This window comes from Canis lupus, chromosome 28 (assembly GCF_011100685.1).
Source record: "Canis lupus familiaris isolate Mischka breed German Shepherd chromosome 28, alternate assembly UU_Cfam_GSD_1.0, whole genome shotgun sequence".
NCBI classification, from domain to species: Eukaryota; Metazoa; Chordata; class Mammalia; order Carnivora; family Canidae; genus Canis; species Canis lupus.
In genome coordinates, this window is record NC_049249.1 from 35,344,074 (window position 1) to 35,364,803 (window position 20,730).

The following is a 20,730-nucleotide window of genomic DNA, read 5'->3' on the forward strand; positions in this document are numbered from 1 at the left end:
AAGCAGGGACTTAAACAGGTATTTGTACATCCAAGTGCACAGCAGCATTCTACATAATAGTCAAAAGGTGGAAGCAACCCAAGTGTCCACCAATGGACAAATGGATAAACAAAATGTGATATATACGTATGATGGAATACCATTGTTTTAAAAAGGAAATTCTGACACATGCTACAACATGGATGAAGCTTGGGAACTTTATGCCAAGTAAAATAAGCAATCACAGAAGAACAAATTATTAGGATTCCCCTAGAACAGTCAAATTCATAGAGACGGAGAACAGAATGGTGGTATCCAGGGTCTGGGGGTTGGGAGAAATTGGCGAGTTACTGTTCAATGGACAGAGTTTTAGTTTGGCAAGATGAGGAAGATCTGGGGATGGGTGGTGGTGATTGTTGCACAGCAAAGTGAATATACTTGATGCCACTCAACTGTATACTTAGAAATGATTAAAATTGTAAATGTTATATATATTTTACTACAAGAAAACATAAAGAAATGGAATGGGTGATGGGCACTGAGGGGGACACTTGGCGGGATGAGCACTGCGTTTTATGCTATATGTTGGCAAATTGAACTCCAATAAAATTTTTTAAATAAAAAAATAAAAAAGAAATGGAAAAACTTATCTATGATGTCTGAGTGAAACTCCATTGATATGTTGGTACTGTGCCTTCTGAGTCTATTTTCTAATTTTAGCTTTGTAAGAGGTCTTTTTTTTTTTTTACAGCTTCCTGTCTTATACATCATAGGAAAATGTTTTTACATGGTTGTAGGACCCAAAGGGGTCATGTTAAGCTACCCTATCAGATGTGAATCCCAGATATGCACGTCTATCAATATCCATGTTGGGGTGTGGTAGCAGAGTCTCAGGGAGGCTGGAACCCACAGGACATAGTCATGGGGACTCTGTGGCCCCTTACCTTAACCTGACTCCATTTCCTGCGGCTGAAGGATCATTGAGAAGAGGTTATCACACTTCTGCTTAAACCTCTGGGCAGCAGCCACCTCCCCAGGAAGCTGCAGCTCCTTCTGTTTTTAGAATCCCAGGTATCCAACCCACTTTCTTCACTTTACAGAAGAGAAACAAGTTAAACTATGAACCTCCTTCTCCTATGTCTGGTGTCTTCTTTAATGAAGGATGTTCTTTCCAAATGGTCTTTACAATGAGTGGCCACATACCGGCAGCCCCTGGGATAAACCTGCCTGGGGACTGAATTTTATTTGGCACAGGTTTTGTTAAAAATCAGGGTAGATCTCCTGCCCTATGACCCAGCAATTGCACTGCTGGGGATTTACCCCAAAGATACAGATGCAGTGAAACGTCGGGACACCTGCACCCCGATGTTTATAGCAGCAACGTCCACAATAGCCAAACTGTGGAAGGAGCCTCGGTGTCCATCGACAGATCATGGATCAAGAAGATGTGGTTTATGTATACAATGGAATATTCCTCAGCCATTAGAAACGACAAATACCCACCATTTGCTTCGATGTGGATGGAACTGGAGGGTATTATGCTGAGTGAAATAAGTCAATCGGAGAAGGACAAACGTTATATGGTCTCATTCATCTGGGGAATATAAAAAATAGTGAAAGGGAATGAAAGGGAAAGGAGAAAAAATGAGTGGGAAATATCATAAAGGAAGACAGAACATGAGAGACTCCTAACTCTGGGAAACGAACAAGGGGTGGTGGAAGGGGAGGTGGGCGGGGGTGGGGGTGACTGGGTGACGGGCACTGAAGGGGGCACTTGATGGGATGAGCACTGGGTGTTATGCTATATGTTGGCAAATTGCACTCTAATTAAAAAAAAAAAAATGAGGGTAGATCTCGTAAAACTCCAGAACTCCGGTTCTCTGGAAGTGCAAAGATCCGAGCGCACTGGGGCAGATGTCCACTGGCCGCACGTGGCTGCAGCAGCAGGGTGCACGCTCTCTGGCTGACCACAGCCCCTCCGCTCCGTTCCCTTGCAGTAGGTAGGCCCTAGGCCCTGCCTTGTAATCCTCATTTCCACCCCCCGGACCCGAAGCGTTTAAGCCTCATCCCTCCTTGGGAGGAACTTTCAGGTCGAGCAATGCGCTTAAAGAGCGTCGGCTGGGAGCAGGGAGCAGGGCTTCGGAGGGGGCCGCGCCCCGACGGTGCTGGGGGCCCTGCGCGCACCTGCGCCGCCCCGGCGACCTGCCCCGGGGCCCGGCCCGCCCAGACCAGCAGCGGCCCCGCGCTCCTCTCCCCGCTGGCTCACGCTCCGGCCAGCGCCGCACACCTGCGCGTCCGCGGGCCTCGCTGTCCTCGTCGGCGACCACGGGCGGCGACACCTACCTCGCCGGGCCGCGGAGGCCCGAAAGGCCAGGCGCGGGGCCCGTGCCCGGCACTCGGCGGGCGCCCCGTCGGGGGCAGCGTCTCGCGGTGCCAACCAGCCTGCGGGGCAGCGGCGGGAGCTGCGAGCCGGGTGGGTGGGCCCTCACCACGTGGCCTCGGCTGCCATGGAGACGGCCCGCGCGTGGCCGCCCGCACCTGCACCACCGCCCCGGGTCCCGGAGCCGAGGGAGCGCGCGCATGCGCACCGACAATCCAGGCCCGGGGGGGCGGGGGGGCGGGCCCAGATGGGTCGAACCACTGAGGGGTGGGGGGAGCGTCGGAGGGCGTGAGGCAGGACGGAGACGGGGGGAAGAAAGCGCCCCAACAGGACCCCCGAACTGACTTGACTCCTAGGGATCACGGGCCGTGGAATCCATCAGGGCCCCTGGGGGTGGCGCCGACTCGGCGCCGAGGTGGTCCGTGGTCTCTCACTCCCCCCCGCCGCTTGTGTGGGCGGGTCCGGAAGGGCGGGCTTGCTGGGCCTGCGCAGGCGCAGGGAGGCCGGCAAGATGGCGTCCAGGCCCAAGCGGCGCGCGGTGGGCAGCGCGGCTCCGCAGCCCCCGGGCGGCCTGGCAGTGCGCGCCGAGGAGGAAGAGGAAGACGGAGTGGAAGATGAGGACGAAGACGAGGAAGACAGCGACGAAGACGAGGATGAAGACGACGAGAGCGTCGACGAGGTGACAAGCACACGTGCGACCCGGGTTTGGTTTCTGTCGGGGGTGGGTGGGGGGGACTTTCTGGCCGCCGGAGCCGTAGGCAGGGACCCGCCGCTTATTCTCCGCCCGCCCTGCGGCGCCCTCTTTCCGTTTCTCAGGCCTTCTTTTTAAAGATTTTTATTTATTTATTCATGAGACAGAGAGAGAGAGAGGGGCAGAGACACAGGCAGAGGGAGCAGCAGGCCTCACGCAGGGAGCCCGACGCAGGATTCGATCCCAGGACCCCGGGGTCACGCCCTGGGCCGAAGGCGGCGCTAAACCGCCGGGGCCCCCCGGGCCGCCCTCCAGGCCTTGTGTTGCGATGCTGTTCTCCACCCTGCGGCGCCCTCCGGCCCCCTCCGGCCCTTGCTGAGACCTCAGTGACCCCAGTGACCTCAGTGAAGCTGCATCTTCTGCCTCCGAGGAACCTGACCGCCCGCCCCACCGAGTCCAGGTGCTGGGTTCGCCGTAGAACCGGGTTTCTTTTTTTCCCCAGACTGTCCTCTACCGAACCGCCTGGCATTGTAGGTATTTAATATTTGTTGAATGAATCAGTAGGACTGAACGGGCCTTAAGAGCACTGAGTGCCCACTGCGTCCAAAGCGGAATCGGTAATTCGCGCTTCAGGTTCTCGTCTTTGCCGTTTCTCTAAATGCCCCCCCCCCCCCCCCCGTATTGGCAACTTACTCAAGCCCCAAACCTGGTGATTAACTTTAATTCCTCCTTTGTCATGCCACATCCAGTCTTGCGATAAATCCTGCTAGTTTCTTTCTTTCTTTTTTTTTTTTTTTTTTTTTAAGATTTTATTTATTCATTAGAGACAGAGAGGCAGAGACACAGGCAGAGGGAGAAGCCGGCTCCATGCAGGGAGCCCGATGCAGGACTGGATCCCAGGCCCCTAGGATCAACTGCCCTGGGCCGAAGGCGGTGCTAAACCGCTGACCCACCCGGGGATCCCAGATCCTGCTAGTTATATCTACATACCCAGATGGTTTCGTTGTTGATTCTCCAACAGCCTTAGTCCACAAGTCCATGCTTCCATCATCGCCTGCCTGGACTCCCGGGGTAACTTCAGTGACTTGCTGTTTGTCCATTCTTGTACCATCACTACACCCACAGCCAGAGAGATCTTTTTATTTTTTTATACAATACTAAGCATGCTCAGTACCATACTTTGAAGTTTAGTTATTTATATTTTAGTGAACTCTTAAGGCCAAGATGGGGCTCAAACTCACAATCAAGAGTCACACAGGCTCTTCCTACTGAGCCAGCCAGACACCCCCCCAGAGATATATATATATATATTTTAAGATTTTATTTATTTATTCGTGAGAGACAGAGAGAGAGGCAGAGACAGAGGCAGAGGGAGAAGCAGGCTCCATGCAGGGAGCCCGACGTGGGACTTGATCCCAGGACCCCAGGATCACACCCTGGGCCAAAGGCAGCGATAAACTGCTCAGCCACCCAGGCTGCCCAAGAGAGATCTTTTTTAAATGTAGGTGTGTTCTCTCTTCCCTGTTCAGAACACTCCACCAGCTTTCCACTTCATTTATAGGAAAATCCAAATACCTCCTGGTTGATGGACTGGAAGGTAGCTAGTGTGGCCACAACAGAATAAGCAAGGGAGAGTAATGGGATATCAAGTCAGAGATGAACATGAGTCAGGATTAGGGCTGAGACTGGCTTGGGTGCATGATAAATCTTCCAGGGAACAGAGCTTTCCCTTAGAAATCAGCTCTTTGGCCCCTTGCCTTGGATGTGGTCTCACCTTTTTTCACCTAGAACTTTATTGGCTATTTTGCTAAGCACAGCAATCAGTGCTTCTTGAATTGACATGGATAGTCTGTTGCACTCCAGTGATTAAAAATTAGCGTGATGATCCTCATTGACTATAGTGTAAGAAAACGTGCACTTGTATATACTGTTGGTGGGAGTATAATTTATTGCAGTGTCTTTGGAGGACAATTTGACAGTATCAGAATCTAAAATGTATACATCCTTTGATAGAGTAATTGGACTGCAAAGAATTTATTCTTTAGTCATCATAATAATACATGGTGTTCCAGGGTCTGTGCACTTTATTAACTCATTTAGTATTTACATCAACCATGTAAAGTTAGGAGTTAGCACCATTTAAGACAGGATACACAGCAAGTTTAAATGAAGACAGTGTGTGTGGTGCAGTAGATATAGGGGAAGGAAGAAACCTCTTGAAAGATAATAACTATTGTTAGTGACCTCTGAGGAGTAGGAGTTGGGGGGTGGGTAGTAAGACTTTCAACTGGAATCTCTGTGCTCTTTGTCGTATTTACCACTGAAATATATTACTTTCTTGATTGAAGAAATTGTTAAGGCTTTCACGGCAGTTTCCTACACTTGGTGGATCTTGATTCCTGTATTTATTGGAAAGAGGCTTTTAGTTTTTGTGGTGTTCACTCATCCACATCCATTTGTCATTATTGTGATGAATAAATCCTTGACCATTGTTTTGGAAATGAAGAATCTACCTCAGACCTGCTCTGCATATAGAGAAGGAAGGAAATGCACATGTGTATATGTGAAGCCTGACTTAAAAAACAGGATGACTGGCTTTGAGGCAGCTGGCAGAGTGGTGATAGAATGTGGCTAGAAGAACTTACACCTAGTGCTTTTCGTCTCCTCTTTTCAGGTCAGGATACTGAAAAGATGTGACGAAAAGCACTAGGCATGCTTAGTTAAGTTCTTGCGGCCATGTGGCTGGGACGCGTGCTTGTGTTTAACACAGACCCTTGGAGTGTAGCTGCAGAGGAAGGGGAGTGGGTGGTGAGGGTGCCGGGGTATCTTAGACCTCCAAGGCAGGAAGTAGTGGGGCCTCAGGGACCGGCTGGGTCACTGAGCCTGGAATGCTGTGGAAAACCAGAGGAGTCTTTCACATTTTCCTTTTCTCCTTTCCCGCTCTTTGTTACATTCAAAATATTTGGTTATTTTTCTGTTTCTACTCCTTATAGCAGAGAATAGAAAATACCAACAGCTTCTGAGATTTGTCAGTCAAAAGAGCAAGCAGGTGAGATGCCACATCTAGTTTTAGTTCTGAAGTCTGTCACTTGGGAGTAAGTGGCAGGGCTCTGTTTCACAAAGGTGGCTGTTTCCCCTGAAACCACGTGGATGGGGAGTGATTCCCAGAGCAAGGGGTGCTGGGCAGATGGTCCATTTGGTATCTGCTGCGGTGCTGGTGCCATCATAGCCTGGGGCAGAGGTTGGAGACATCTGTCCAGACAAGGAAAAAAACCCTAAAAGCATCCTTTAAAGAATTTCTTTTTTAAGGAATGCACTGAATACCTGAATTGTGACAATTTGTTACGTGGTTTAGTTTGACCCTGTTTGGAACATGTCCTCACCCCCTACCCACCCGGGCTGTGTCGCCCTCACAATCTGGCTGAGCCTCCTTCCAGGAGTCAGGATTTGAACTTGATAAACTGGCCTCAATACTCACCCCCCTGGCGAATGTAACAGCCCAGGGGACGCTTAAATGTATGCACAGTCAGGGTGACCGGGCACAAGTAGCTGTGACTGACCTCTCTGGCCTTCAGCGAAGACCCAAATTCCAGAATCTGCTATACTTGGAACTATGTGTGAACACACTATTTTAGCAGATCCCCAAAATAAATGTGTCACTTACCAAGGTATGATTTAGGACTGATCTTGTGGAGGCTTATAAGCCTCTAAGGTTTTGCTTTTGGTGTGAAGCAATCCTTTCATTGATTTATGGGACACAAGTAGCATTACAGATTAGGTTCTGTTTTCATTGTTTTGCTTCATATAGTCCCATGTACTTAACATAGTTTGTTGGCCTCTGGGCCATAGTATGTGCTGTTCTCGGGGCCAGGAACTCTTTAATTTTTTTTTTTTTTTTTTTAAGATTTTATTTGAGAGAGAGCATGAGTGGGGTGAGGAACAGAGGGAGAAGCAGACTCTCTGCTGAGCAGGGAGCCCAGTGTGGGCCTCAATCCCAGGACTCTGGGACCATGACCTGAGCTGAAGGCAGATGCTCAACCAGCTGAGCCACCTAGGTGCCCGAGTGCCAGGAAGTCCCTCCCAGCTTGTGTCACTTCTCTAAGGGAAGACTTTCCTGACTTTTTTTTTTTTTTTTGGAGTTCAATTTGCCAACATATAGAATAACACCCAGTGCTCATCCTGTCAAGTGCCCACCTCAGTGCCCGTCACCCAGTCACCCCCACCCCCCGTCCACCTCCTCTTCCACCACCCCTAGTTCATTTCCCAGAGTTAGGAGTCTCTCATGTTCTGTCTCCCTTTCTGATATTTCCCACTCATTTTTTCTCCTTTCCCCTTTATTCCCTTTCACTATTTTTTATATTCCCCAAATGAATGAGACCATATAATGTTTGTCCTTCTCCGATTGACTTATTTCACTCAGCATAATACCCTCTTTCCTGATTTCTTACCTATTTTTCACGTTGTTACAGCACCGCGTACCTGTGTTTTATAGCACATATAGTTGCAACTTTATATTTATCTCCATGAATATTTCCTTAAAGCCTATGTTCTCCCCTAAATTGTAAGCTCCACGAGGGCAGAATCATTCAGTCTGCTTTGCTTACCTTTTCGTCACGAGTGCCTGGCACAGTGCTAATGTACGTGGTGGTCAGTATTTGTCAGGTGAATGAAGTGTAGCCTCAGATGCATGGGCTGAATCAAGGGCATCAAGCGGTAGGCAGTGCTGGGGACTTGTGAAGTGATTCTGCGCTTTGCTCATCCTTATTGTAGTCAGGTAAATAATTTCTTCTTTGTGGCTGCTGTGACTGTTTTTTCTGGAGCAGACTTCCTCTACATTGAAACTAGATCAGTCTGAGTTTTTTGTTCCCAGGCTTATGTGTCAGAAGAGATGGCGTGAAGGTGCTTTGTAACCTGTGCAGATGGCAATCTTGGCAATATATTTGCCTATTTGAAACCTAGACAGTTCTTCAAATAACATTTTCTTTGTGTCCTTTCTCCTGGCACGTTCTGTAGATAGAGATAGAGCCAAAAACAATAGAGGCAGAAGGAAAAGAAAAAGCTGCAAAGTAGAAAATACTGCCTGAATTATCCTAGGGAGTTATGTGTGATGACCTATTTTGTGTGTTATTTACAGGAAGTGAATGTTGAATTTGAAGCTTATTCCATCTCTGACAAGGATCATGACGGAATTAAGAAGTTATTGCAACAGGTATGGTCATTTACCCTCTACACACAAATTTGCTCTTCTAAGAAAATCTAGGCCATTCAACACAAGCTAGGTCAAATTTCATCCTTTATTTTAGAATTCCTATTCCTGTCCTCTCTACCCTGCAGAGTAGGAAGGATTGTTTCTCTTTTCCAAGGGCTTTTCTTTTCCTCCTGCAATTGCTCTTCTGAGTTGTCTTCCATCATTGATACTTCATTATTTGAGTATGGATGTTAGAAGTTTTGTTAAAAATTGCGTTTTGATTTTCATTTAAAGTACTTTTTTTTTTTCTTCTCCTTAGCTTTTCCTAAAGGCTCCTGTGAACACTGCAGAACTAACTGATCTCTTAATTCAACAAAACCATATTGGGAGTGTGATAAAGGTAAGCGGGAGTTATGTTTGTTCTGATTAAATTAGTTCTTTGTTGTGTTAAGATCCTCCCAAGGTTTAGCGGACGGGCCAGGAGCTCAAACTGGAAAGAGATGTTACCGGAGGAAGGGAGACTGGTTATAAAGTCATTCTAGTAATTTCCAAGATTCCTGAATGCTGGATTCCCCGGAGTGCCAATGGATAGTGAGAAAAAGGGGTGATTCAGAAGATATTTAGGAGACGAGAGATAATGGAGCTTAGTGAGTGATGGGTTGAGTTGAGGGGTCAAGGGTGGCTCCCAAGTGTTTGCCTCCAGTGACCAAGATTGCAAACATGGAAGAAGAGGCCAGGAGGGAACCTGAGTTCGGGTGTACACGTGTTGAGTTTGATTTGCCTGTGATACATGTGAGGGAGGTGTGAGCAGTGGCTGGAGACCTGGGTGTCCTCAGCAGATGGACGGTTGCCCAGGGAGGGTGGGACAGACACTGCTAATACCAATTACTTGGAGGAGTCAGTGGCAGAGTCTGCAAAGGAGCTGTGGTGGGGGCCACAGTGGGGGGTGGGGGTGACCTGGAAGGGAGGGCGTGAAGCACTGGAGGGAGCTTTTGGAGGAGGCACAGCAGGAGGGGTGAGGCCTGCCTCTGCCTCCCCGTGGTGGTTTTGGGTTTTCTGTGGCTGCCATATATACTGCTTGCAGTTTACTGTCACAGTAGCAATGGTCATCTTTTTGGCTCATTTGGACAGAGCTCAGTGAGAACAACTCCTGTCTGCTCTGTGTCTCATTAGCCAGTGGGAGGCCAGAGGATTCACTTTCAAGATGGCTCACTCACATGATCAGCAAGGTCATGCCGGCTGTCCAGAGGGAGCCCAGCTGGAATTATGGGTCAGGGGCCTCAGTTTCTTTGTGGCATGGGCCCCTCTACGAAGCAGCTGGGTTCCAGGAGCAAGCAGCCCAAAAGAACCAGGCACAAGTGCACAGCATTGTATTTCCGCTGTCCTATTAATCAGACGTGAGGGTCTGCAGAGGTTCAAGGGGAGGGTGCATGGACCTCAGCATTCAGTGGGAGTAGGGGCTAGGTTACTTTGTCAGAAGAGAATGTAGGACTGGACTGTGGTGGCCATCTGTGGAGAATAGAATCTAGCACCGTGACCTTGGTCTGTTCCCACTTCCATCTCTGAAAATGAGGATGGTCCTGGTCCCTACTTCGTCTGGCATTGCAGAAGCAGCGGGAGTTGCTGAGCACTTGGTGCTTAGAGCAGCAGCATGGCCAGTGCTGTAGTCTCAGTGCCCACAGTTGGTGTCTTTTCCCGTTCCCAGAACTTGCCATTGGGGTCATGGTACAGAAGCAGCACCACTTCGGTCTACTGCACCCACTCACCACCTCACCTTTAGCCATCTCCCATTGTGGTCAAAGCCGAAGGTCTTCAACAAGCTGGCATTCACAGCCCCTATCTCCTCTCCTAAACAACTGTACCTGGCTTTTACAACCAGTACTCCACTGAGGTTCTGGAACTATCGGATAGGCTCACCAGCGTCTTGTTACTAAACCTCATGGCACTAAAGTGAAGAAAGTGAAAGCAGTAGTACCTCCAGTAGTTTCCTTCTAGAGCAGTGGGAAAGGCAGACCTCTCACCAGACACCTGTTCCCTCCAGCTGATCAGTGTCTGTAGGAGTGTTGTCAACACTCACTCCATCTTCGGCCCTCCGTCTTGTTGGTGCTTGTGCCGTGACCTTGGAGAAGGCTTGTTTTGATCATCCAGAAAGGGGTGCACAGAAGGCCGCACAGAAGGCTACACTTTAGGTAACTACCCTGCGACCTCCCCACCATGCCCCTAGCTTGTCGAAGCTGTGGGTGAGGTCCAAGCTTTGTGGAGAAAAGCTGCATGGCGCCAGAATCGTTGGTCCACCCAGTCTCTCTGTCAGTAAGATCGCCTCAATAAGACTGCGAATGGTGGAGTGGCTTGCTTCAGTGTCTGTCTTAGGTGGCTTCTCCATGTAGAACATCCATTGCTGACCCTCCTCTACCTTCTAACCGTGTTCTAAGACTGTCCAAGAAGAAACACTTTTATTCTTGAAAGAGCTTAGGTCAGTGGAGGATTCAGCCTTCAATGGGATGGTTCTACGGGTAACTTCACAGTGACAGTTACAGTTTTGGCTTCCGCAGAGGTCCTCAGGGTGTCCCAGTGACAGAGACTTCTGTCCCTAGAAGAGGGACTGCCCAGAACTTTCACCAGAGCCTCTGGGACTGGGAGAATTTGGATTCCTGTAGAAAAGGCAGTCCCAAGGGCTGTGGAGGGGAAAGGGCGGGGGCCTGCAGGGCATGCCCTGCTTGTGTGGCTAGTGTAGGGAGATTCAGGGGTGAGGGGTTAGGTGGAGTTGCTCAGGACGAAGGCCCTAGGAATTGTGTTGAAGAAGGAGGCTTGAGGCAGTGAACGGGTCAGGTGGGTGGGGCTTTTGCTGGGGGGTACGGTAAGCAGGTGGTCATGGATGAGACTGATGGGATTGTGACCGCGGCCCCTTTGGAGAGGTAGCCCCCATGTGGTGTTGCTTTGATGGCTGATGACCATCAAGGAGGAACACTGAGTGTGCTCCAGGGGATGCTAACTGCTTGTGAGCCCAGTGACCATTTGGGGGATTCCCCCCCTTTTTATTTTACAGTAAGCTCTGTGCCCCACTGAACTCACAACCTTGAGAGCAAGAGTCACATGTTCCTGTGACTGAGCCCACCCGGTGCCCCAATTTTGGGGATTGCTTAGAATTCGACACTGAGGGTTCCTTTTCCTACCCCTGGCCCTCTGTTGGTACTGCATGTGTTTTGCCACCGTAGGTGGGAGACCTGTGAGCTGCAGGACATCTGTCCCAGGTTGGTCTTGATGGACCAGGGCTGGTGGACTAATTCTGTTGCCTGAGTAGATGTGCCCCGGTTCTCTCATGGCTGGTGTTTGTGTTCTGAGTTACCTGCCTGTTCTCTCTCCATGTATCCTCTGGATTCATAGAGCTGAAAACATCTCTCATTTTGGCACATGGTTTTACTCCCTAGGCCATGCTGCCCACCCTAGTTCTACAGGTGAAACTGCTTCAGCACAAATGCTGCTTCCCCCCCCCCCCCCCAAAGATTTTATTTATTTATTCTTGAGAGACAGAGAGAGAGAGAGAGGCAGGCTCCATGCAGGGAGCCTGACGTGGGACTCGATTCCAGGTCTCCAGGATCAGGCCCTGGGCTGAAGGCAGCACTAAACCACTGAGCCACCCGGGCTGCCCCCAGATGTTGCTTTTAAAGCCTGGTAGTGCCTTTGCCTGAGTCTCCCTGTCAGTAGCAGGAGATCCAGGACTACTTCCTCAGGCCCCTTGAGTCACTGGTCTGATGCCCTGTCCCCACAGAGGCAGGTTTCGTGGCCCTGTTCTTGCCCTGCGGCCCCCGGGAGCACCCCTGCTCCACTGGCCCTACCTTAGTGAGCCTGGGTGCTGCTGCAGGAGGCAGAGCTGTGAGTCCCTTCCCACAGAAGAGCGTCAGGGAGACACATGGGACAGTCGTGAGTCCCTGCTGGCTTTCTGTAGATAAAGCAGCAGCCTCATTTCATTTCCTTCCTTCAGCACATGGTCCCCAAGGACATTGTCTTTGCCAGACCTCACGCTAGGGGCCGGGGACGCAGTGAGTGTGCCGCCTGAACACGTGCACCAGCACCACTGCATCAGCAGCACATGGAGAGGTGGAGGCGGAGGCCCCGGGGGAGGGCTTGTCTGTAGAGTCTGGAAGTTCAGGTCGGAGTCAAGCATTTCATTCTTAGGTCTCGTTCCTTTCTTGCCCTCTTTTCTCTTCACGTGGTAGGAGTGAGTGGTGCCCAAGCGTTGTTCGCTCTCACCTGTGCTAGGGCTGGGCCTGTGCTCTGGAGGCCTGTGACTGCAGGGGATCCACGGAGGGATGAGCAAGGGCTGGCTGCAGCCAGGTGTCTTTGAAGACAGACTGAAGTGGTTGATTTCAGGAAGTTTTATCTGTTCTGGTGACATACTGCGAATCTAGTATAAAGAATTTTGGAGCAGGAAGGGGTCATCCACAATGTAAAAGGGGGGAGCAGAAGCAAGGGAGGTGAGCTGATCAGGGCAAGGCCCACGGTCCTCAGCCTGTGACACTTCCCTGCCGTGATGGTGGCCAAGGATGGTGTTTGAAAACCGAAGCGTGACTTGGTATTCTGCTTCTCCCAACCAAATGTACAACTTTAATTCTTTTTCTTTTTAAAATAGCAGACGGATGTTTCAGAAGACAGCGATGACGATGTGGATGAAGATGAGATTTTTGGGTTCATAAGTCTTTTAAATTTAACTGAAAGAAAGGTTGGTTTCACTGGGTGGCATCAGACTGTTCCTTAGACCCAAATCACTTTAATGTATGATGACTGTTTTTATATCAGCAATGGAATTAACAATAAGGATATGTGCTCTTGTGAAATCTCACTGTAATCTTGTATTTTTTTTTTTTTTTTTTAAGATTTTATTTATTAGAGCAGAGAGGGAGAAGCAGACTCTTTGCTGAGCAGGGAGCCTGCTATGGGGCTTGATCCCAGGACCCACCCTAAGGTCATGACCTGAGCCCCCTAGGTGCCCCACTGTAATTTTTTTCAAATGTGAGAGTGTTTTTGTGCTGAATGATCTCAACCATGAAAGTCATGGCTCCTCGTGGTGTAGAGAACCATTCAGAACTGGGGTCCTGGTGTTGGTATTGATACTAGAGCTGGTGGTGCTGCTGTCTGTGGCTCTTCCTTTGTGAGGCTTTGTTGCTTCCTGCAGCAGAGGGCACGTACTGACCTTCACTTGTGCTTCCATTTGTCTCTTTATTGATTCGTTGAGTTCTAAGAAAAGGGAGAACAAGCTGTTTACTCTCCTCAGAGTAAGGTGCAGGTCACCATTTATCTTCAGGTTTTATTTATTTTTTTTAAGATTTTATTTACTTATTCATGGGAGACACACAGAGAGAGAGGCAGAGACACAGGCAGAGGGGGAAGCAGGCTCCATGCAGGGAGCCCGCCCAATGTGGGACATGATCCCGGGACTCCAGGGTCACGCCCTGAACCACTGAGCCACCCGGGCTGCCCCTCATCTTCAGGTTTTACATGAACTTTCCAGTTACGTCCATCTGTCTCTACGAAGTGGACTGGAATGGCTGTTGCGGTGTGTGAGTGTAGGTGTAACACGCTGTCACCACTGCTCATAGGACGGTAAATAGCCAGGTGTAGTTAATTTTGAGAAATGCTTAAGCAGTGAACACTGAGGACGGGTGGGGTTGTAAAGGCGATGCCAGGAGACTGCCCTGACTGTAAGATAGAAAGTGCTAGAGAGCTCTCTCTTTTCTGCTCCAGGTGCGGCCTGTACTGAACGGCAAGCCTTGTCTTTGCTTCCTAGGGAACCCAGTGTGTTGAACAAATTAAAGAGCTGATCCTGAGCTCCTGTGAGAAGAACTGTGGAAAGAGTTTGGTGGAACAGCTGGATACACTTTTAAACGACAACTCCAAGCCTGTGGGCTTTCTCCTCAGCGAGAGGTTCATTAACGTCCCTCCTCAGATTGCGCTGCCCATGCACCAGCAGCTCCAGTAAGAGACTGGGCCACATGCCTCTGAACAGAGGTTGTTCCCAGGTGGACTTGGCAGAGGGATTTCAGTAGTGGGAAGCGCCCTGCCCGCCCTTTCGGGAGCCCTGTGCCTCGGAGGACACCTCCTCCTGCCAGAGGCCTGTCCCTGCTTAGCAGCAGGCTTCCTAATGTCTTGTGACCGTAGTCTCAACAGTCTTAGAAGATGAACAGGGTATAAACACAGATGAGTTTATGTAGACTTTTTACCCCCTACTGGACTAAAGTTTTCATCGTCTTCCCAGAGTTCTGTAACGTGGATAAAATGCTGAGTTACTCTGGTAACAAAAACTGGGTACAATTCCTAAGTTCCACTGGGATTTTTTTTTTTTTTTTTAAAGATTTTATTTATTTATACACGAGAGACACAGAGAGAGAAGCAGAGACACAGGCAGAAGGAGAAGCAGGCTCCATTGCAGGAGCCCGACGTGGGACTTGATCCCGGGTCTCCAGGATCACACCCTGGGCTGCAGGCGGTGCTTAACCGCTGCGCCACCAGGGCTGCCCTGGGATGTTTTTTAACTAAGGAAGCTGCAGTCCTGATACTGTGTCTCTGGCTTCTTGAGGTTTGCTGTTTTTAATTTTTTTTTGTTTTGTTTTGTGGGTTTTTTTTTTTTTCCCCTATTTTAGAGAAGGAGAAAGCACGAGTGGAAGGGCAGAGGGTAAGAGAGAGAAAGAGAACCTCACAAGCAGATTCCCCACTGAACATGGAGTCCAATGGAGGGTTTGATCTCACTGCCCTGAGATCATGACCTGAGCTGAAACCAGGAGTTGGAAGCTCAACCGACTATGCCACCCAGTACTTTCTTAATGCAGGGACTTTAGGTTTACATTTAATTGTCAAGAGCTAAGAATTGGGATTGTTGTGCTTTGAGGTAGAGTGGGATGGAAATACAGACTGGCCCCCGTGTCGCATGCACAGGCGCTGTTGCTCCAGGTCGTGGTGCTCATGCTTGCCTGGTAGTAGTTGGTGGGGATGTAAGGACAGGCTGAGCCTTCGGGTTTCCCACTTAACCAGTTCATTCTTGATCGTTTTACTCTCACCCCCTCATGCCCAGCTGGCACTCATCGTACTTTTGCTGCATGTTCTTTGTTTTGCTTTGTCTTTTTTTTTGATCAGCTGGAGCTCATGTGTATTTGGTATCACAGGAGAGTGATCTGCTTTCTCCTGATCATCCTCTCTTAAAGCTGAAGTCTTTACATCTTTGGACAGATGTATAGGGACACGGGCAGTTTTTGGAAGGAAAAAAATGAAGGCTATATTGCCATTCTACTGATTATTCTAGAATCTAGGGGATGTGTGTCCTGGTGTGCCATTTCTGCAGCATGTCAGGACTCTAGTCCTAGTGCTTGACTCTGGTGCTTAGAGATTAATGGCATTGGTTATAGCTCTGTGCCTTTGTGTCTCTGCTAAATGTTTTTAAAAATCCAAATTCTTACATATTTTTAGTTTTGCAGAGGCAGAGCAGTGATGCTGACTGCCTTTAAGACCCCTCTTATTTGCTGTGTATCCACATCGCAGCATAATCTGAGGGGCTCGTCCTGCTTACTACAAAACCCCGTCGTAGTCGATCACAAGTGCAACTGACCACATAAATAAAACTCATGCCTTAGAAGTGTCCAGATCTGACTTGTTCGAGCCTGTGTCAGAGACCACAGAACCCCTGCGGAGGCCTCTCTGGTTTCCCTGTGCTCTGGCTTGTGGATTTTCACCAGGCTCAGCAGGCAGACCGTCTCTGTGTTGTGCTTTGTAGGAAAGAACTAGCAGAGGCACACAAAACTAACAAGCCGTGTGGGAAGTGTTACTTCTACCTTCTGATTAGCAAGACGTTTGTGGAAGCTGGAAAAAATTCCAAAAAGAAAGGGAGCAACCAAGAAGAAAAAGAGGAGTTAATGTTTGCAAATGCAGAGGAAGAATTTTTCTATGAGGTAAGACTCCTATTTTTTTGAACGTAAACCAGAGCTTTCTTGACTGTAGGCAAGATTTGCTGCTCTCTGTCTGAGTCCTTGGAGTACGGCCACACTTTTCTTCATGTAGCTGGCAGTTGGTGGCTCACATGGTGTCCACGCCTAGTACCTCCCTGCAGGGGCTCACGCGGGGCCCACACCTAGTACCTCCCTGCGGGGGCTCGCGCAGGGCCCACGCCTAGTACATCGTGGTGGGGGCTCACCCGGGGCCCACATCTAGTACATCCCTGCTGGGGCTCACGCAGGGCCTACGCCTAGTACATCCCTGCGGGGGCTCACGCAGGGCCCACACTTAGTACATCCCTGTGGGAGCTCAAGCCTAGTACATCCCGGTGGGGGCTCACCCGGGGCCCACACCTAGTACATCCCGGTGGGGGCTCACCTGGGGCCCACACCTAGTACCTCCCTGTAGGGGCTCACCTGGGGCCCACACCTAGTACCTCCCTGTAGGGGCTCACGCAGTGCCCACACCTAGTACCTCCCCGCGGGGGCTCACCCGGGGCCCATGCCTAGTACATCTCGGCAGGGGGCTCACACAGCGTCCATATCTAGTACGTCCCCTGCAGGGACTTAATAAGCAGCGCTCACACCTAGTACCTCCTGGCAGGGTCTTGCTTGCCTGCGCTACTACACTACCAGCAGGCTTGTCCCTAGCCCCCCAGCCCCTGGGGTGGAATGTGGAGAGGAAAAGGGCCATGAACTTTGAATGGTGATCAAGCACTGTCCACATGCTTACTAGAAGATCTTTTGTTCTGGAACCACGTCATGAGGTAGACGTTAGTCTTGGTTTACAGATGGGCATGCAGAGTCGGGGAGGAGAGCCATCATCTGAGGTCATGCAGCTGGTTCATGTGGAAGCTGGCGTAGGCCCTGCTGCCCTGTGAAGGCTCACATGCTTCTCTGTGTCCTTGTTCCTGGATGTCCTCCCACGTAACAGGATTTCTAGCACTTTTTTCCAGAAAGGTAGCTTGTGCCATCATGGACAGCTAGATGCCAGAGAATCTGCTTTCTTGCTCAAAGATAGTCAATCTGAGGAGTAACTTACTTTCCTGGATTAGAGGGCATCCGTAACTACTTTTTTGAAAAAAGACTTCTGCAAAATACTAAATACTGCAGATTCAGCTCTACCTTTGTTTTTCAGGAAGTAAACAGTGAAAATTAAACGTGTATCCCCCGAGCACCTTAGATTTTTTTCAGGGAAGGCCGGATGGGTGTTTGAAGATGGCCTGGTTACACACACGCCTGTCTTCACACAGCTTGATGCCAGCACAGTGAGGAAAGACCAGTGTGTGAGGACCATTCTGAATCTCATTGTCAAAATGCTAGGAGTCTTTATTTCACTTTCCTGTTGATTTATAAACACTTAAGACTGGGACACACCGCTCTTCATGCTTTTCCTGTAGGTTAGAAATCTGGTAAGCATTGTGTAACTTCTGCTGGAATATCCCGTTTGAGCTAATTTTATTGTTCGGCTTCTGTTTGCCGTCACTCGTAAGCACGTCAGACAATATTCCTGGCTGCCCTTTAAACAAGTTTCCCTTTGGGTTGTCTGAAACTTTAACTTACAATTTTATGTTCGGCTCAGAAGGCCATCCTGAAGTTCAGCTACTCGGTGCAGGAAGAGAGCGACACTCGTCTGGGAGGCAGGTGGTCCTTTGATGACGTCCCCATGAAGCCCTTGCGAACCGTGATGTTGATTCCAGGTGACCGGATGGACGAAATCATGGACAGACTGAAAGAGCACCTCTCCGTGTGACCCATTTCCCATGGACAGTAGTTGGTGATTTTGTGTTTGTAAAATTATCAGAAAACAGCTCTCTGATTTACTGAAAAACTCACGACTTTATTCAGAGTAAGGTCCTCTACAAAAGAGTAGGGTTCTGTCCCCTGTGTCTGTGACACATTTACAAAATAGTTTTAAAAAAAAAAAATTTGGTCAAATTATGAATGATTAAAAGCTTTTCCAATAAGAAGGAAAACATGGGAGTCGTAATTTAAAGAACTCAATAAAAACTTCTATTTTTTTATTTTTAAATAATATACAAAGTATTTTTTTTCAAGACTCGTGGGGCATGATCTCATTCAAGTTGAGCGTCTGCACCTCCCTCCGGCAGACTGGCTGTTTGTTAGGCTAGTGTGGGGCACTTATTGCACATCTTGCTTTTTATGGAAGATTCTGAAGTCACTGGATGGTGCATCTCTGCTCAGTAGTCTCAGGGCACTTCTCACACATTTTCGGTTCCTTTTTCATTGTTGATAGAGGTGAAAGGTGATCCATTACTTGACGTAGGATATCCTTACTTTCGCTAGGAGGCAGGTTACTGAAATAGTACGGTGGTGCCAGCTGCATAAATCTGTTGAAAACAAAAAGATTAGATTTTTTTCTTTTTTGGTGAGTAATGCCAAACATGGGGGGACTTCCCACCCCTGGAGAATCTACTTGTCGAACTTAATTTGTACTCTTCAGTCTCTGTCTCCCTTTGCAGGATAAATACTTCCTGTGGTTTTTATTGAACCAGTCCAATTGCATTTCTGGAATAAGTTGGCTTCTCTAGTGTTAGGCCACACCTAACTATGATGCCCACCACTCATCACCAGGGGAAACTGGCACTTGCTTTAAGGCCCATCACATGTGAAAGATCAGGTCAGGTGTTAGGGAGAACTCCGGGTGGGTAAGAGTTCTTTCTCTCATTAACTGATACCACTCCGCGTCCAGCTACTAGGTACTTTAGGTTCCTGCCTTGAAGCTCACTGTCCAGGGAGGAGCGTATGTTCAGGTGGACCTAGCATCTGCAGGAGCACTAGAGACAGCTCTTCATTCTCACGGGTACCCCATGTACTTCATTCCCTTGGCAGCCAGAGTTGTCTTTGGAAGTACACAGAAAGGATGTTATTCCTACTTAAAACTCTCATAATTTCGTAGGGCAAATTCTAGACTCGCACGTGGCCCATGAGCCTTAAACCTCTCATAGTTGCCCGTCGCCCACCTCCCCTGCATCCCTCCCTCTCCCACTAGCCCTAGTCTTGGCACGTCTGTTCTGAGAGTGGCTAAGCTCATTCCTTCTCTGGGTTTGCACCTGTAAACACTCTTTGTGGCTTTTTTTGTTCCTTTTAAGAGGCATCATGCTGTTGTATTACTACACTGTATTGTTTTTCAATAATCTCTACACCCAACATGGGGTGGGGCTCAAACTCATGACCCTGGGATCAAAAGTTGCACGTTCCACCTCCTGAGCCAGCCAGGCGCCCCTTTGCATGGTATGTAATTTGTTGTGATCCCAGAGAGAGGAACATTTAGATGCTCCTCCCGAGGGACCTGCCCTAAGTAGGTATGCAGTACGTTTAGATTGGTGCCAACATAACCTAACTGAAAATGTAGTAAAAACCAAATGTATCACTGACTCAAGTTATGAGTTAAAAAGAACCTTTTTCTCTCTAGTAGACTTACAGTTCAGGAGAGATTTCGGAGGTAATCCTGATGTAGTTGTTCTCAGATATGCTGAACTTGTGGAAGAGAACCCACTCTGGCATCTTCTTGGTGATGGAGTAACTGGACAGGGGGTGCAGCTGGGCTACCTGCTTGTGTGTCAGCATTAAGTAGTTACCTGATCCATCCACATCCCTGGCAATCTACAAGGCAGTGTTTTTAAGGAAAAAGGTTCTGTGTTAATGAGATCAACAGACAAGATGTTTTGTTTAAAAAAATTCTTAAGTACTTATTTCACTCAAAATAGTAAAAATTACCCATCTGCCACCCATGTTTCCTATTTTCAGATCTAGAAAACAAGCCAAACACAGGTTTTGCCCAAAACTTTGAGGCCGTGATGATGATGTTCCTGACTAGCAGTTTCAGGGCAGTGGGCGAAAAGAGCGTAGCTACAAAGGCTAACTGGGGTCGTGAAGGCTAGCGTGCTGCCAGCCATGTTCTGGGCAGGATACTCCTGTCAGGGGCTTTATGCCAGATGTTCTAGCTCAATACAGTTAACACTGATGTAGGAACCTTACTTTGTCCATACAAGATGAGGAAATTCATTTTAAAATGTCATTTTTTCTCCTCTTTAAAGACCGTTTTAGAATTTGAGAAATACCAGTTTCACTCCCCACGATGTGAAGAAAATGCATCCGTAATGTGCTTTAATTTAGGGGAGCTACATCGGGCAGCCTTCATTTGGGGGATGAAACACATGAGACATTACCTTTACCAGTATCACTGGTTAAACATGAGCTACTTCACAAACCAGTGAGGTGAGGGACTGATGCTCCCCCAAAGAGCGTGTTTTTCCTAATGTCCCCTCTGTAATGAAAAAAGACCTTTTGTCTTTTTGGACAAAGTGACCATATTGTGGCTTAGCCCTTCAATTCCCTTGAAGGGAAGTATATTTAAATAATCTTTAGTGACCCAGAAGGTTTTAGTTTTATATAATGTCAACACCACTGAAAGCACCATCCCAGGTGAGACTTCCTGACAGGCTGTCCTGAGCGTGAGGTTCTGTAGAGACCACGCCCTCCCCATTCT

At 48.7% G+C, this 20,730-nt stretch overlaps 3 protein-coding genes across 11 annotated transcripts in view; 1 reads left to right on the plus strand and 2 right to left on the minus strand.

Annotated features, from left to right (window-relative positions):
- UROS (uroporphyrinogen III synthase) overlaps positions 1 to 2,541 on the minus strand; it is a 31,452-nt gene extending 28,911 nt beyond the window's left edge. For 3 of the 8 annotated variants that reach the window (XM_038579081.1, XM_038579087.1, XM_038579088.1), the window contains exon 1: positions 2,323 to 2,541. The gene's annotated coding sequence lies outside the window, so the exon portion shown is untranslated. Of the gene's footprint in view, positions 1 to 2,266 lie in introns of all 8 variants that reach the window. The other 5 variants (XM_038579084.1, XM_038579085.1, XM_038579082.1 and 2 more) reach the window with 5 other exon arrangements.
- A 300-nt stretch (positions 2,542 to 2,841) lies between these two features.
- BCCIP (BRCA2 and CDKN1A interacting protein) lies at positions 2,842 to 18,249 on the plus strand. 2 transcript variants are annotated; one of them, XM_038579080.1, is made up of 7 exons: positions 2,842 to 3,038; positions 8,185 to 8,259; positions 8,558 to 8,638; positions 12,869 to 12,958; positions 14,024 to 14,211; positions 16,001 to 16,175; positions 17,803 to 18,249. In XM_038579080.1, the coding sequence occupies exons 1-7, from the start codon at positions 2,871 to 2,873 to the stop codon at positions 17,968 to 17,970; spliced, it is 945 nt and encodes a 314-aa protein (XP_038435008.1). In that variant the 5' UTR covers positions 2,842 to 2,870; the 3' UTR covers positions 17,971 to 18,249. The 2 variants fall into 2 exon arrangements, with proteins under 2 accessions (XP_038435008.1, XP_038435007.1); XM_038579079.1 differs by having other exon boundaries at positions 17,800 to 18,193.
- Positions 18,037 to 20,730, minus strand: part of DHX32 (DEAH-box helicase 32 (putative)) — a 51,214-nt gene continuing 48,520 nt past the window's right edge. Inside the window, exons 11-12 of the mRNA XM_038579075.1 lie at positions 19,663 to 19,844; positions 18,037 to 18,568 (exon numbers count right to left, since the gene is read on the minus strand). Coding sequence (XP_038435003.1) covers positions 18,397 to 18,568; positions 19,663 to 19,844 — 354 coding nt within the window. The 3' untranslated portion in view covers positions 18,037 to 18,396. The remainder of the gene's footprint in view (positions 18,569 to 19,662; positions 19,845 to 20,730) is intronic.

Coding starts and splice junctions, on each gene's coding strand:
- BCCIP (XM_038579079.1), top strand. CDS start 2,871: ATGGCGTCCAGGCCCAAGCGGCGCGCGGTGGGCAGCGCGGCTCCGCAG. Junction 8,260..8,557: donor TTAAGAAGTTATTGCAACAG/GTATGGTCATTT, acceptor TCTTCTCCTTAG/CTTTTCCTAAAGGCTCCTGT. Junction 16,176..17,799: donor AGGAAGAATTTTTCTATGAG/GTAAGACTCCTA, acceptor TGTTCGGCTCAG/AAGGCCATCCTGAAGTTCAG.